This window comes from Phialemonium atrogriseum, assembly GCF_030411735.1.
Source record: "Phialemonium atrogriseum strain 8032-3 unplaced genomic scaffold QBC33scaffold_21, whole genome shotgun sequence".
NCBI classification, from domain to species: Eukaryota; Fungi; Ascomycota; class Sordariomycetes; order Cephalothecales; family Cephalothecaceae; genus Phialemonium; species Phialemonium atrogriseum.
Genome location: NW_026848158.1, coordinates 532,058 through 546,754, shown reverse-complemented (window position 1 = coordinate 546,754; position 14,697 = coordinate 532,058). Strand labels below are relative to the sequence as shown.

The window sequence follows — 14,697 nt, the reverse complement described above, 5'->3', positions numbered from 1 at the left end:
ATTGGATATCCTCGCCAAACAACCTTAACTGATCGACTCCACTTCCCCCAAATGGCTGTTGATCAAAGGCAATCATCGCGTCAGAGCGCAAGTGAACTGACCCCGCCCGCCACCTTTCTGGGTTCTCGAAACAAGATGGGATCGTGTTGGGTAGGTTGATCCAATGAGGGGCCCCGTCCAGCCATCTTCAGCGGCACCCCCTCTGACTAGCTTGTCTCTGCGGGGGTCGTAAACAGACGACCAACGGGATGTCGAGCTGGCCTAGCTGGAGGTAGCTTGACGCGCTGCCATTGGTCGGCCTCCGCCACTCGAAACACTTGAACCCTGACGACCGGGGGCATCGCAGCGGGTGATGACCCTGGTCTCGTTTCAGGTGGGAGAATCCGCCCAGCCCTCGCCCCGATTTACTGCCTGGTAAATCCTAATTGCCCAATCCTAACTCTGGCCCAGTCGGCCGGATTGACCCTCGCGGCGATCCGTTCTCTCTCTCTCTCTCTGCCCTCGCTGATCCTCCCAAATTCTTCTGCGTTCCTTCCGTTCCGTACACGCACACACACACACACGCGATCTCTCTTGTTCCTTTCTCTACGTCCTGCTTCTCCCCATGTCTCTCTCTCCTTGAAATCCAAATCCCGTCAGAAGATATCGCCCATGCACATACGCGCGCCCGCGCGGCCAAAGTCAAAGATTCACCGCTCAAAGTCTCACCATTCGCTTGCGTGCAACGCCTCGTCGTCCTCATCACTGTCGCCGCTGGCTTTCCAGGTAGCTCACGGGAAGCGGGCCGCCTTCACATGGCCTTTTTCCAAGGCCTTTCTGCCGGCGGTCTAGCTGCCGCCCTGCGTCAGTTTAAGGAGTCGGGCGTGTCGAAAGATGCCTTGGAGCGGGCCTTGACAGAGGTCTATCAGGACCAAGGCCAAGGGCTAACACCACCGGCAGAGTCGGGTAGGTCGTCAGGTCGCTGGCTTCTCTCTTTTTTTTTCTTGTCATATCTCAGAGGGGATTCTGACTTCCGCTAGCGCACTCAAATATCGGATTTGATGGTCTTGACGATGGACGAGACAAGTACGCCCACCCAGCTCGCCTTTCCGTGTCGACAACCAGCTCCAAGTCCTCGGGCGGGTCCAGGTCTAGCGTCCTCTCGACGGTGACTTCGATAAGCTCGGTCGGCTCGCAGCCCGCAGCATCTGTGGCTTCATGGGGGTCTGCCCAACCCAGCAGCAAAACAGGGGCAGCACCTAGATATTGGTGCACCTCCTGCGAGACCACCTTCGCGCGCAAGTATGACTGGAAGCGCCACGAGGAAGAGTTCCACGAGAGGTACAGGAGGTACCCTTGTCCCGGATGCAACCGCGTCTTCTGGGGCGCCAACACGTTCAACCAGCACCACAAAGCCGCACACAACTGCACCACGTGTCCGCACGCCCACGACGTCGTCGTATACACCAAGAGGAAGAGCGCCTGGGGATGCGGCATCTGCGCCGCCTTCCTTCCCTCGAGGGATCGCTTCTTCGACCACGTCTCCAAGCACTTCGAGTCCGGCATGACGAAGCCGGACCACTGGACCCATTCCCGGGTCGTATACGGATTATTGCACCAACCCCACGTCTGGCTCGCGTGGAAGAATCTCGTCGCCATGGTCTGGGGGGATAACCAGCCCCGCTTCAGCTGGAACCCGGATACCACCGGCCGGGCCCCCGGCTTCCTCGAGAACGGCAGCCCCGGGAAGCTGCAGGACTTCCTCGAGTTCTTCAGCGAGAACTCCATCAACGTCCGCCAGCTCGTCCAGCTCGCCCACGACCAAGCCGACGTCGTCCCACGATACCCCGCGCCGGCGCAGTTCCCCCATCACCCGGCCCCGCTCCTCCTTGCCGCGGGCCAGCTGGGCTCGACCGGCCGCCAAGACGAAGTCTCCCCCACCTCGCACCTGTCGGCCTCCCAGCCGATGATGCCCATGGTGGTGGTGGACACGACGCCGCTCGACCAGCAGCAGCGGCAGCAGCAGCAGCAGCAGCAGCAGCAGCAGCAGCAGCCCCAGCCCCACCGCCACGAGTATCGGGATTCCGACGTGCCGTCCATGCAGGCCCCCAACCCGCAGTATATGGCCCCTCTACGCTTCACCGACACCATCGTCGAAGTCCCCGAGCTCGAGTACTACGACATGGGGCCCGCTAGCAGCCACATGGGGCCGGGCCTGCCGCATGCCTCGGGGGCCGAGGACTGGAGCAGCCTGACGGCCACGGTGGTGGACGAACCGATGTGGGCGAACGGACAGAGGTACTCCCACAACGGGCCGGGGCGGTGATGACCTTGCCCCCGCTCTGGGTGCCCCCGGAGCGTTCATGTGTAGGACCTATCTATATAGGAGGCTGCGGAGTGATGGCCATGCATGCATTCTTGGGTACGGGGGAACATTTTGGGAAGGCAAGGGGGGAAAACCTGACCATCGGCAATCTCTTTGATGGGGAAGATATACGGGTTGGTTACGCCACTCGTTGGATTCAACAACGGGTGTTCGGTGTTTGTATTGGCGGCGTTCGGTTAAGTGCATGAACTTAGGAGGCGGTAATTGGTATTAATAGACACAGGACGGCACCATAATAGACCACCAGCTAGCGGGTGGGGGTGACGGGAGCGGAAAAAAGCAATCTATCACGGTTTCTGCCGCCGCCTTGTGTGCCAAGTGCTGCAGGGTATGCTTAATCGGCAGCGATCCATTTTGCCTTCTGTCCTACTGGACTACAGCAACAAGCTTCATGTACTATCACACATTTTCCTAGTAATTCAGGTTTGCCATTTCCTTCCCCGCCGACGATGCCGTCGCCAGCTTTGCCCTCTTCCATGTCGGGCTTCCTTCTCTCAGCTTTCAGCTTATCCCATCCCACAGCGAGATGTCCCCAGTGGCGCGCCGCGCCGCAGCAGAGGCTCGTCAGCAGGTGACATGACGGGTACATACCATATATGTGTCTAGAGAAGCCATCTAGATTACCCGCTGGTTCGCAATCCAGTCTCAGCTCCCCGCCTGAGGAGTCGCAAGCTGCCTCTGCTCGCCGCCATCGTCCTTGTCCTGCGCCTCACGCTTCCCCTTCACTGCCTCGGGCGGCGGCCGGGGAAGAAGAAGTGGGGATGGCCGGGAAAGAAGTACTGGGGACGATGAGTGCGAGGAGGCGGTTGTGGAGCGATTTGTGCGGCTCGAGGGGCGCGGTGGTGTGCCGGATCGAGAGGGACAGTGGGGCCGAGGGCCGGCGGGCCGGGTGGTCGAGGGCGTCGAGGAAGGAGGCTGGGATGTCGGCGCTGAAGAGGTGGATGTGCTCTTCGGTGTCTTTCTTGCTGTTGGTAAAGAGGAGGTGGGACTAAACGGGCACGCATATGTCGTGATTAACATAACGAGTCGGCGGGGGGGAGGGGTGCGTGTGTTGGGGGGGGGGGGGGGGTGCTTTGGAGTAAGACCTACCCGGAACGTGGATGTGTCGCCGGATCCGGCAGTGGCAGCTGCCTGCGAGGCCGGCGCCAGAATCTGCCCCTGCTTCTGTGCCAGGGCGATCAGGAGCGCTGCTATGAGAGGGTCGCGCAAGGGGTCGGGGGGAGTGGTCTTCTTCAATTTCAGCAGAAATAGATCCCAGACGGGTCGGTTTGGCCGTTCCACGTTCATACGTGGTTGCAGAGCCTCGCGCCGTTGGTTCTCAAGGGTCCGGTAATCAACATATGCGACAATCGGGGATACCCTCTTAAGGACATTGTCGTCGCTCCAGGAAAGGAACATGGCACATCTGAGAAAAGCGACGCGGCGCCGGGCAAAATGGAAGTAGAAGCCATCGTAGAAACGATTATCGCCTGTGAAACGGCCATGGCTGCAAGATGGAAGAAGACGTGAGTTGGAAAATGCTTGGACTAACAATACTACCAGAGGGGGACGACGGAGAAAGAAGAATGGATACAATTGAAGGACATACCTGGGTACTAGTGGGTCCTCGGGAGTACAAAGAATCCTGTCCAGAGCACGCTTGCGGGCGACAAAATTGGAGGATCCAACCAGGCCGCTGACAAGCTTACGCTGGTTGCCATAAGGTGGAGGAAAGGTTGCTGTTGAGGGGCCTGTCGAAGGCGCAGGAGAAGGGCCGTCAAACAAGCATTGAAGCACCTCGAGATGCCAGCTGGTCCAACGGAACGGCCTCACCAACAATCGCTCCCTGCAATAAAGCGCAGCTAGGTCAAGAATTGACAGGGAGGGGGATGATGACGGTGAAGGGACTGAGGGGACTGCGGGGACTGTGGAGGGTGCGGGGACTGCGGGGACTGTGGGGAGGAGTGCGGGGGAGTCCTGTGGCCGCAACGACGATGCTGATGAAGACAGAGATGAAGATAGGGATAGGACTGGAGACGAAGATGATGAGTCCATGGCGCGCGGAGAGTCTGCAAGCAATGTGTTAAGGTGTCTGCAGTCTCGGCAATCATATTTTTGACGCATTGTTTTGGCTGTAGTTTTGGCCGTGGGTTTGGATATGAGGGCACCAAGAGGTCAACCGGCCTAATATCGGATCAAAATACTCCTGGTGAAGTTACTTGACATGCACACAGTGGCACATAGAATGTCCTCACAGCTACAACCGATTGTCAGATATGAACTCTGGACGATTATGCCTGGCAGCCTCGCAGCCTCATAATGGTGGCCCAAGAGACGTGCAAATAGGATTGTATTGACAATAGATGACTGCGTTGAAATGAACTGAATTACCCTTTACTAAGCCCAATCCTCCATGTACTAATCTGAAACATATAAGAGATCCTCTGCATAACTTCTAGGTTGACTCGCGGTAGAGTGCTTCCAATCCTATCCCCTATCCAACGGCAGAGAAACCAGCGAGAATTGGGTTCGAAGAAGGCGTATGCGAGGAAGCTTACAGGCAAGAATGAGGCGTGTTCAAAGTCGACAATGTATAGGCAAAGACGGCAATCGGCATCAGTGGTGAACATGAAGTTTTCGTCGTTAAAGTCTGTATAGCAAAATACAAGCTCTTTCTCGAGATTGACCACTGGCGGGTTGGGATTATTGCGGTATCCCAGTCTTGCAACCTGGTAATTAAGGTACTGTTAGCATGGCACATCCAACTGATGTTTTCATTGCACCATACCCTATTCAAATGGTCTTGCAATTCTTCGACAGTATTGTACTCAATTGGCGCTTCGTGGTCCTTGAAAAGCATGTGTTTGATAATGCGTCGAGAGCTTGTGCATGGACCAGGAGTTGGGTCACCAGGCAGAGGCGGAGGCATACGACGAAGCAACTGAATTCCCTCGGCAATTAAATCGTAGTACTTAGACTTGCGATCTCCCCACTGCTGAGTTCCGAACTTCTTTGCAATGTCTTGGATGCCGCTTGCTTCAATAAACTGCATGACGATGAGAAGTCACACCATGTCTACCGAATACCTTGTAAACCTCCGGGACGTAAACATTGCAGTCTCGTTGTCCTGTGCTTAGCCAGCCAAATGCAAGCCTCTGCATGTCTCCCTCAGCCTGTTTCTCGGGGCCGCCGAATTTGACAAAGACCATGGGACGGTCAGGCGGGTAAGAAAACATCGGTATATGGCGCGGTTGACTTTCATGGAAAAGCTCTTCCTCGGAGAGAGCATGGGCGAATATCCTTGCAGACGCATTGTTGTCAATCAAAGTGGCGTCAGGTTTCTGGGGGACCATGGAATTTTGCATAATTTAGGATTTAGGGACAGGTGATTTGACTTGAGGAGGGGGAATCTTGGCTTGGTAGGCAGACTGGGGATGGAAGGCAGCAGAGTGTTGGGGGAAAGGAAAATTTTGGACCACGCGTGATCTGGTGACAAGTGCGCGCTTGATCAAAAATACTCGGCCAATCAGTGTAGAAGCCAATTACTGGCACATATGGTTGGCGAGGCACCAGCGCTGAGGCTCGAATCTGAGAACTCGATTAAGTCACACTATTAGGCTTGTCTTGGTGTTGACTACAGCCTAAACATGACACCAATCTGGTTACTAGGAATTTCCATTTCCTTCTTTAGACCTAAGCAGTTGCTGCCTTAACCGAGCTTAGTCTAGGCACCTTAGCTATAGTTGCCATGGTTTGAGAAGAGTCGAAAGGGCGGAGGGGTCGAGCGTTAAGCACCTGGGTTGTTGTTTACATCTGCTAAACTACCTACCTCCCTACCTAGCTACCTTCCTACTTATCTACCTACCTACCTACGTGTATCGTCGTAACCCGTTTTACCCCACTATATGGTTCACAGGTCATACCTCTTCCACACCTCAAATAGGGGTAGAATTATTGCCTCTCTGAAGCTTGAAAGAAATGACTCGTGCTGCGACAAAAGACTCCTGGGCTGCCCCTCCATGTCGATGTATCGCCGTCCAATGCAAACTTTCACCACGCTTTCGTACACGGCGCTCGCTTCGTTGCAGATCTTCCCATTCTTCAATAGCATTCTGGCCAAGCAGATGTTGGCAAATTCGTCCTCAACCGTGGCGTCCAGCCCATATTCCTCCTTCATCTCCTGGATGGACTTCCCAATAGCCAGCTCGATCAGCGCGAGGCCGAGCTTGGTCAGAACCGGTTCTTCGTCGAGGACATCGGCCATTATTCGGGGAACGTTGACAGCAGTCAACTCTGACGCCCTGTCTCCTTTGTATGTGACCGAGTAGATCTCTCGGAGGATGAAGATGCCGGGGAATTTGATGTAGTTGTTGCCCTTCTTCTGTGCGTTGTCCTCGTGGTCCTTGCCGTCCTCAACGGCAGCTTGACTGACGCAAACGTCATTCCACGTCCAAGACTCGCTAACCCACGGTGTCTTGCAGAGTTGTACGATGGCCAAGCTTAGTCGAAGTGCTAGCTCCAGTCGATCCTTGGTCGACAAGCCGTTGCCAGACTGTATCAATTCGGCGAAGTACTTGATGCTCGGGGGCTTGGCGTCGCTGGCGTCTATTTTCGTCACCTTCATCCTGTACATCCGGTCGTTGTTGGCTATGTCTATCAGAACTTGGCGGTCCTCGGATTCCGTGGCGACGTCTCTGATCAGGGAGCAGATATTCCGGATTGTCGATGCATCTATGTCGTTATCGGGGATTGACTCGAGAAGGACCGTCACGGCGACATCAGATGGGGTCTCGGGCCTCACGGGAAAGGCAAGACAAAAATCCCACTCGTCTGTCGAATGAAGGGCACATTGCTCTTTGAAGGGCTGAACACAGGCAGTGCAGTAACAGCCGAGGCCAATGACATGTGCCCTTGCGCAGGCGCAGGTATATGTTCCGCTAATAGCCTCGAAGAAATTGCGGGCTGTATGGCCGCCGCTCTGCGGGATGTTGATGCTAATGGCACTCTCCTTGCGGTACTCTTGGTGGGATCTGAGAAAGCGCCTATCATCCAGCAGCTCACGGAGCTCGCGGTTCAAGGCCCTGATTTGCTTCACTCGCTCCCGTATACCCGAGTGTGACATATTAGCCAGGGTCATCCTTATCGTTGTCCTGAACCGGTCAAGGACTTCCTACGAGGAGATTAGTAGGTAGTTTCCATCTAATTAGTCTCTCTAACGCGAGTAAGATGCTCACCGTGCCCCGACACATGTTTGTGAGCTCTGTTTTCACTTGATCTAGTGATGTCTTCATCTGGGACAAATACCCGATTGTTAGATCGAGTTTCTCTGAGCCAAGGCGAGCAAGGAGCTTCCGTTGGAGAGCAGGCTCCTGCCAGAGCGGCTGATCAATCGGTCCTTGACCGGGGACAAGTCGCTGCATTTCTTGTTGTGAAACAGCAGATTCAAGAATCTTTTTGACAGTGTCGTCATACATCGCTGAAGCGACGATAACGCCCCTGTTGAGGTCGGCCGAACCACTTCCTCTCATCCTCTTGTAGGTCTGGGCAAGCTCAACGATAACGGGGTATAAACCCAGGATGACCCCGAAGATCTCTATTCCTGACATTGTGTGAACGACTTGTACTGAGACACACGAGATGAAGAGCGGCACGAAGAGCTGGGGAAGTTGCGGGAATGCCAAGTTTGGGTCTTTGCGGGAGTTGGATGGTTAGGGCCGTGAGCCTCAGAGGGCAGGCATATGCGGGGGGCTAACCCAGCTCTTCATCATCAACGGAGCCTCGCCCAAAACTGCACTTTCAGAGGAGGGCCGTGGAGGATTCCCGTTGGCCGCAGGTCTAACCAGAGTACGGATCCGTACCAGCATTCCAATATTGCATCACATTGTACCGGTACATTACGGGGCTCCAGGTTATTGGATGGGGGACTGCAGGCGAGTAAGAAGAGGTGTGGCAGGGTGCTTATCACACTTTGTCGTCTGAGCGTCAGCCCGAAGATAGCCATTTCGGGAGAACACTGCATTGAGCTGGGTGGGGGTTGACGAGCAGATATTAACGAGAGCCAGTCATTTCCTGCAGCCACCAACAGCCTCGTCCTCACCCGCGCGGGGTCGATACGGTTCGGCCCGGGGGTAGAGTTGATGATGAGGAGGCAGTTTGCCTTGCGTGAGAATGAGGCAATCCACGAAACTTCTCGTGATGCAAACAGAGACAAGGGTATACACCCCTGCGTCGCCGCCGTTCACCCCTGAATGTCAGTAACACACCGCGGCAGCGATGGACAGCACCTCCAAGGACCGGCCAGGTGGATCGAAGGCGCTCCGTACCAAAGAAGCCCAGAAGCTGCGGGCAAAGGCCCCTCTCGCCGCCCAATTCGAGGACTGTGCGCAGGCTGTTAGACAGCTCCACACGGCTCTGAATGCAAACCCTTCGGTATCCGAGCAGGTGCCTTTGCGAATTCTCATAGAGAGGTGTCTCAGGCGATTGACATCATGGGGCCACGACACCGGGGCGTCGTCTCGCGCCCTAGACCATTCCTTGCGAAGGGCTTCGAAGCCACGAAGCAGCACCCTGACGCTGCTAAAGGAGCTGCACGAACTGGTGGTGCAAGGCATGTATACCAAAGTCTCTACTTTCGGGTTCTCATGGCTAATCAAACTACCGGCGTGGATAGCGACCGAGTCTCTGCCCACTGCATTTGACGGCCCTGGAGGTTTCGGAGAGCGACCAAAAGGGGACCAAGCCGACCAGCCATCCTCGTCATCCGTGGCGTCGCCGTCGAAGCAAGTAGAGACGCAAGAGCTTATCGACATTCTTGGTCTGGGGGATCATGACTCCGATTCGAGCCCAGAAAAATACCTTGCCGAAGCCGAGGAGATAATAGATGACCTGTCCGACCTTCGCCCGACTCTCCTCGACCCCTATGACGATGACGACCCTGAGCCGCTTCCAGATGCCGACCAACTCGATTTACAGGACCGCCAATATGTCCAAGAAGCGTTCACCAAGGCTGCTCCATTCTTGGTCGACCGACTTGTTGCGGCAAACCGGCGGCGACGACAGAACATCCACGGCCTGAGGGAGGAGGCCTTGAGGACCGGAGGTGGGGATGGGAGGCCTGTTCCAGAGGCCGTCACCGTCGGGAAGGCTGTTCAACGCGCATCTTCGAATAATTTGCGCCCAAATGCTTCTGCGAGTCGTGTCCGGGGCTATCGAAAGGCCTCGAGGCCATCGGGTTCCGAACCTGGGGCTTCCAGGACTGCCCCATCGACGACAGGCAAGACGTCGTTATTCTCACACGACGTTGTCTACGAAAGGGAATCAGTCACATCCTTTGCATCCACGGGCTTTGCTGCCCCTGCCACTTCCACTATCACTGCCGAACTTCAACCTCCTGGGCCACCTGTCGACATTAGTGACGAGAAGAATCTCCCATTTCGGTGTCAGTACTGCTGCTTTGAGGTTCCTCTGGAGCTTGACAAGCACAACATGGACCTCAACGACTGGGTCACCCACTTCTACCTGGACCTGCAGCCGTACAGCTGTACCTTTGAAGGGTGTAATCGAGCCCATAAATTGTTCGGGGTAAAGCAAGAGTGGTTTCAGCACGAGTTGGATTATCACCGAACCCAGCAAGCCTGGTATTGTGCCAAGGCTGAGTGCAGGACCGAGTTCGAGACCCGAGCGCTCTTTGAACAGCACCTGAGATCGAAACACCCGGATGTAGTTGCCAAAGCAAGCGCAGATTTCCTCGATATCCTCATCGAAACCTGCCAGAGGGTCTCCCTCAAGTCCCAGACGTCCCCTCAGCATGAATGCCCCCTGTGTGGAGCTCCATACCAAAAAGATGTCCCAGCAGACTGGAAGGACCACATTGCCTACCACCTTGAGCAGTTTGCCCTCCAGGCCATTGGCGAAGAGGAGGACAGCCCGTCGTCCGAAGACGAACTCGATCGCCATGAGCTCGTCGAGGAGTTTGTTGATGATATTCAGGAGAGGTATGCCCCGCCCAAGGCCGACCCCAACGAGCAAACCGCCGTACAACGTTCCCTGAGGCCCGACGAGAGCAACGACCTTCCGGAGTTTACCGATAGCTCTGGCGGTCTCGGCGACGGCGGGGGGGACAGACGCCAGCGGAGAGATGGCGAACATTTATGGGCAGACAAGGTTGAAACGTATCTGACAAAGCAGCCTGAGGAGGATCAACCAGACAACCCCGATACCACAACGGAGACCATATGGCTCAACGTGTCCCAGCGAAACGAGGAGTTCATTGGCAGAGATGGTGACCTCCAACACCTGGATGAATTCATCTCTCAGTCCGGGCACATCTGTGTTATGAGCGGTCGCGGAGGAATCGGCAAGACAGCCACTGCCGTCGAGTACGCACGTCGTTACGAGCAAAACTACTCGGCCGTGATTTGGATTGAGGCCGAGACTCCGGGCGGTCTCGCCGACAAATACAACCACATCGGCACCAAGATCTTTGCACTCGGGCCTGAGAGCGAGCAGGACCCGCTCAGTTTCACGCTCTCGGTCAGGTCAAAGCTTGGGCGTTGGGAGAAGAGATGGCTCCTGATCTTTGACAACGTGGAGGCTTGGGAAGACATATCTCGGTACATCCCCCGGAACCTGCCCAAGACTAAGGGCTCGGTCCTCATCACCACACGACAGCAGGCCCTCATCAAGACGGAAACGCGGGCGCTGCAGCGCGTCCTGCACCGCATCGAGTTGGAACCGTTGACGCCCGAGGAAGGAGGCCAGTTCCTCCTCTGCTCCATCGACACGAGGGTGACCCCGGAAGACGTGCCCGAGCACCCGGAACATGACCTTGCCGTCCAAATTGCAGAGCTCGTAGAGAGACTGCCCCTGGCACTCATCATGATCGCTGGCTACATTAGAGTGTCACGGGAGACCTTGGACAACTTCCTCGAGATTTGGGAGGAGAAGATAGCGTTCCGGTCCAAGCAGGCCACTCGAAGCAAGTTAATTACCGAGGGTACCTTGGACTCTTCCATCGACCTCCTCTGGGACATTGGCATCAGCGAGCTCACGGTGCCGGCACGAAACCTGCTCGAGATCCTCGCCTTCCTCGACCCCGAGAACATCCAGAAGGATCTTCTTGTTGGGGACCACAACGAGAAATACCTGGAATTCCTGAACGCCACAGAAGCCACCGTGTACAGGCGGATGATCCGCCTGCTCAGCGGACGGAAACTCATCGAGGTCAGGGTGAAGGAAGACGGCACAGAATCGTACCGGATCCACAGGCTGCTGCAGCGAAAGATCGTCATCGACATCGGCGCCCAGCTCAAGTTCGACAGCGCCATGAGGAAAGCCACGCGGCTGGTGCGGAAGCGGTTTCCCCAATCGCCTGCAATCCAGGCCCCCGCGCCCCAGAACTGGCGACTGTGCAGGGAGTACATGCCGCACGTCTTCAGCCTCCTGCGGGCCTTCAAGGACGCAGAGGACATGTTTCCGGGGTTCGAGAAGACCAGAGAGATAGCCGACATGTTCTACGACGCCGGCTTCTACGTCTGGGACCGGCAGGCCACCGAGCACGACGGCCTGGCCTTCCTCGACACGGCCGAGAGCATCCTAGACACACTCCAGACCGACCCCATGTCCGAACGGCGGGCCGACATCCACTGCATGTCCGGGCTCCTTCGCAACACCATGGGCTGCCAGCAGCGCGGCGAGAGTCTCTCGCGCCTGAAGCTGGCGCTCAGCATCCGACAGCACATCTACGAGTCGACTCCCGTTTACAACAGGATCAACGACGTGCTGCTCCAGAACGCTGCCACCGACTACGGCATCCTGCTCCTCAACAACTACGACTTTGCCCAGGCCGAGATCATCTTCGAGAAATGCCTTGAGCGGTACCGCGTCTGGGGCTCCGAGGAAGAGATCCCGTTCGAGTACTCCAAGTATTACTACAACATGGGCATCGTGCGCATGTGGCAGGAGAGGATAGCCGAGGCGATCGAGTTCCTCCAGAAGTCGGTCGACCTGGCGGAAGCCACCTTTGGCGGGAAGGAGGGCCAGTACTGGGACAACTTCTTCACGCTCGCGTGCGTCGTTCGGCACTCGGGAGACGCCCAGAGGGCGCTCGACATGCACCTTGAGACCCTAAAGGCCAAGCTGGATCAGCTGGGGAAGCACAGCAAGAGCACCATTCTCAGCACGTATGCTGTTGGGGGCATGTACGCCCACATTGGCGACCTGTCAACTGCAATGTAAGTCTCTCTCTTCTTTTCCCATCACATACCCAATCCCACCACACACCCAATGCCGCTTTTGGCGACCTTGTCACTCACGTCTTCCCCCCACAGAGATTCCATGGAGCGATGTATCGACCTTGCCACATCCTCGAACTGGACCGAAGAAGCCCTCGGCCGGGCCCAGTTCCACCTCTCCCGCCTCTACAAACGCCAAGGGGTGAACCTGAAAGAGGCCGAAGAACTCGAGACGAGAGCCAAAGAAACCCTGGAAAGGTACTCGGAATACGCCTCGGAATGGGTCATGGGCGTCGGGGACCCCGTCATGATGTACGACGACTTGCAGCCAACCGACGAGGGGCGATTCACGGGGACGCTGCTGCTGAAGGTGTTGTGGGCGCGGCGAAAAAAAGAAAAGATTGCGAGCTTCTTGGACCAGGATGGGCGGCAGGTGACTGTGCATACCGGGCTGTAGTGAGTGGGCGAGGCAAGACTGTCAAATTCCAGGTTTGGAAACTTAATATACCATTACCACCAACCAAAGTAAATCTTCGTCTATGTCATGACTCGGTGAATACCAGAACCCTGAGCTCGATGCTTTCCCTTAACGCCTGCTGCTGGCTTCCAGTGCCGTCGTCGGGTTGAAAGGAGGCGTGTAAACAGCCTGCAGTTATGCGTCAGTATAATCAGCAGAGTAAAAACCACACGGGGCCACCGCGGGTGATGGATGCCTCACGCTTTGCCGGCACCTCCGGATCCGAATCATACACCTTCACCAATATGACATCGTCGAATTCCATGTCGGAGAGATAATACCACCTCTGGTCTGGGTTGTATTTCGCAAAATACGTCTCTCCCACGTATCGTCGACGGACAATGTCGCACGTCACCAGATCGTCCTGCTTGACGGTGCGAGAGTCGCAGAGGCCGAGGGGCCACGACCGGACTCTTGCCAGTGGCCTCCAGATGCTGGAAAAATATATATGTTAGGTCGCCGAGTTTGGAAAGAGAATAAGTAGTAGTGGAGAGAAACAGAATTACTTGATAACTCTGACCCTGCCCCTCAAAAGCTCGTCTGCCTCGTCGCCCATGTGCCGTCTGACTCGCAAGTTGGCGCCGTGCATAGTCTGGTCTTGTAAACGTTAGTTGATGCCCAATTCTCCCTACTTTTTCATAATAAACACAGTACAAACCAATATGGGGATGCGTGGCCGGAAGCAGGGGGTCGAATCCATCCTCGAGGTTGACAGTCCTCTTGGAGAACTCCTCGGCGTCGACACTCTCTCTCAGCTTAGCCCCAGAGTCAGCACCACAAGTAATTACACACCACAATCTCTCTCCAGACAAAAAACAATCGAGTTCACCCACCCGCAAATCAAAGCAAAACGTCCTAGCCTCCCCTCCCTCGCCCCCCATCCCAAGGTACCGCCGCAGAAACGCCTCCATCTCGGGGACGTACTGCTCGCCGACCGCCGCGCGATCCTTGAGGTCCCGGACGGCGGTGGGCTGGCGGACGAACTGGAAGCCGTGGGTGTCCAGGCCGAAGGCGTCCTGGCGGCCGCGGACGTCGTGGACGCGGACGGGCCGGCGCTCGAAGACGAGGTTGCTCCGCGGGATCTTGTCCCTGTTGTTCTCGCCGAAGCTGGCGAGCGGGAGGAACACCTCGTAGGGCTTTTGCTTCTCGTACAGCGGCTGCCATTGTAGGAATTCGAAGGACGCCTCTACGGCCGCCATTCCGGGACAGTTCGGGTGTTTGTTAATGGGGGTGGTGGGCTGATGGGGGGTTTTTGGGGAGATTGAGGTTGGAAGTTGCCATCAGGTGAGGTGCTTAAGGTCCGGGCCGGCATCAGCTGCAGTGGGTGCAGGTGCAAAGTCGAGAATTCGCAGAAAGAGATGGCACTGACAGGCTCGATGTATTTACGAAAATGCAACAGCTCTAGGCTACAAAGAGTAACTAAGCTCCAATGAAAATGGGCTTGAAAACAATATTAAGGCGCTGTAAACCAACTACATCCCTCGGAGCAAACGCCAAATGAAAGTTCTTCTATGCCAGCGGCGGGCGGCGCGGGGGGGGGGGGGGGGGGGGGGGGGGGGGGGGGGGGGGGGGGGGGGGGGGGGGGGGGGGGGGGGGCGGCGGGT

At 56.3% G+C, this 14,697-nt stretch overlaps 6 protein-coding genes across 6 annotated transcripts; 3 read left to right on the top strand and 3 right to left on the bottom strand.

The window, feature by feature from the left end:
- Window positions 1-794: 794 nt before the first annotated feature.
- Window positions 795-2,305, top strand: QBC33DRAFT_561387 (uncharacterized protein; the record flags this gene model as incomplete). Its single annotated transcript, XM_060430130.1, has 2 exons — window positions 795-945; window positions 1,020-2,305. 2 exons carry the CDS (start codon window positions 795-797, stop codon window positions 2,303-2,305), a joined length of 1,437 nt encoding a protein of 478 aa, XP_060281320.1.
- Window positions 2,306-2,691: 386 nt separating this feature from the next.
- On the top strand, window positions 2,692-4,197 carry QBC33DRAFT_545750 (uncharacterized protein). Its single transcript, XM_060428595.1, has 3 exons — window positions 2,692-3,353; window positions 3,455-3,851; window positions 3,954-4,197. The coding sequence occupies exons 1-2, from the start codon at window positions 2,962-2,964 to the stop codon at window positions 3,696-3,698; spliced, it is 636 nt and encodes a 211-aa protein (XP_060281319.1). The 5' UTR covers window positions 2,692-2,961; the 3' UTR covers window positions 3,699-3,851; window positions 3,954-4,197.
- Window positions 4,198-4,679: 482 nt separating this feature from the next.
- QBC33DRAFT_545749 (uncharacterized protein) lies at window positions 4,680-5,794 on the bottom strand. The gene is made up of 2 exons (XM_060428594.1): window positions 5,133-5,794; window positions 4,680-5,073 (listed from the first exon to the last, which is right to left on the bottom strand). The coding sequence occupies exons 1-2, from the start codon at window positions 5,394-5,396 to the stop codon at window positions 4,732-4,734; spliced, it is 606 nt and encodes a 201-aa protein (XP_060281318.1). The 5' UTR covers window positions 5,397-5,794; the 3' UTR covers window positions 4,680-4,731.
- Window positions 5,795-6,138: 344 nt separating this feature from the next.
- QBC33DRAFT_181392 (uncharacterized protein) lies at window positions 6,139-8,403 on the bottom strand. The gene is made up of 2 exons (XM_060422449.1): window positions 7,579-8,403; window positions 6,139-7,514 (listed from the first exon to the last, which is right to left on the bottom strand). The coding sequence occupies exons 1-2, from the start codon at window positions 7,948-7,950 to the stop codon at window positions 6,255-6,257; spliced, it is 1,632 nt and encodes a 543-aa protein (XP_060281317.1). The 5' UTR covers window positions 7,951-8,403; the 3' UTR covers window positions 6,139-6,254.
- A 32-nt stretch (window positions 8,404-8,435) lies between these two features.
- On the top strand, window positions 8,436-13,144 carry QBC33DRAFT_545744 (uncharacterized protein). The gene is made up of 3 exons (XM_060428593.1): window positions 8,436-8,951; window positions 9,015-12,576; window positions 12,673-13,144. Exons 1-3 carry the CDS (start codon window positions 8,618-8,620, stop codon window positions 13,031-13,033), a joined length of 4,257 nt encoding a protein of 1,418 aa, XP_060281316.1. The 5' UTR covers window positions 8,436-8,617; the 3' UTR covers window positions 13,034-13,144.
- On the bottom strand, window positions 12,850-14,604 carry QBC33DRAFT_181399 (uncharacterized protein). Its single transcript, XM_060422450.1, has 5 exons — window positions 13,927-14,604; window positions 13,752-13,848; window positions 13,600-13,690; window positions 13,295-13,527; window positions 12,850-13,222 (listed from the first exon to the last, which is right to left on the bottom strand). The coding sequence occupies exons 1-5, from the start codon at window positions 14,290-14,292 to the stop codon at window positions 13,119-13,121; spliced, it is 891 nt and encodes a 296-aa protein (XP_060281315.1). The 5' UTR covers window positions 14,293-14,604; the 3' UTR covers window positions 12,850-13,118.
- Window positions 14,605-14,697: the final 93 nt, after the last annotated feature.

Excerpts from the sequence above, each read along its gene's own strand:
- QBC33DRAFT_545750 (XM_060428595.1), top strand. The coding sequence starts at position 2,962 with ATGTGTCTAGAGAAGCCATCTAGATTACCCGCTGGTTCGCAATCCAGT. Across the intron at positions 3,354-3,454 it reads TTGGTAAAGAGGAGGTGGGA|CCGGAACGTGGATGTGTCGC; the intron begins CTAAACGGGCAC and ends AGTAAGACCTAC.
- QBC33DRAFT_545749 (XM_060428594.1), bottom strand. The coding sequence starts at position 5,396 with ATGCAGTTTATTGAAGCAAGCGGCATCCAAGACATTGCAAAGAAGTTC. Across the intron at positions 5,074-5,132 it reads TGCAAGACCATTTGAATAGG|GTTGCAAGACTGGGATACCG; the intron begins GTATGGTGCAAT and ends CTTAATTACCAG.
- QBC33DRAFT_181392 (XM_060422449.1), bottom strand. The coding sequence starts at position 7,950 with ATGTCAGGAATAGAGATCTTCGGGGTCATCCTGGGTTTATACCCCGTT. Across the intron at positions 7,515-7,578 it reads CAAACATGTGTCGGGGCACG|GAAGTCCTTGACCGGTTCAG; the intron begins GTGAGCATCTTA and ends ATCTCCTCGTAG.
- QBC33DRAFT_545744 (XM_060428593.1), top strand. The coding sequence starts at position 8,618 with ATGGACAGCACCTCCAAGGACCGGCCAGGTGGATCGAAGGCGCTCCGT. Across the intron at positions 8,952-9,014 it reads GCACGAACTGGTGGTGCAAG|CGACCGAGTCTCTGCCCACT; the intron begins GCATGTATACCA and ends CGGCGTGGATAG. Across the intron at positions 12,577-12,672 it reads GGCGACCTGTCAACTGCAAT|AGATTCCATGGAGCGATGTA; the intron begins GTAAGTCTCTCT and ends TTCCCCCCACAG.
- QBC33DRAFT_181399 (XM_060422450.1), bottom strand. The coding sequence starts at position 14,292 with ATGGCGGCCGTAGAGGCGTCCTTCGAATTCCTACAATGGCAGCCGCTG. Across the intron at positions 13,849-13,926 it reads CGTTTTGCTTTGATTTGCGG|CTGAGAGAGAGTGTCGACGC; the intron begins GTGGGTGAACTC and ends TCTGGGGCTAAG. Across the intron at positions 13,528-13,599 it reads GGCAGGGTCAGAGTTATCAA|CATCTGGAGGCCACTGGCAA; the intron begins GTAATTCTGTTT and ends ATATTTTTCCAG.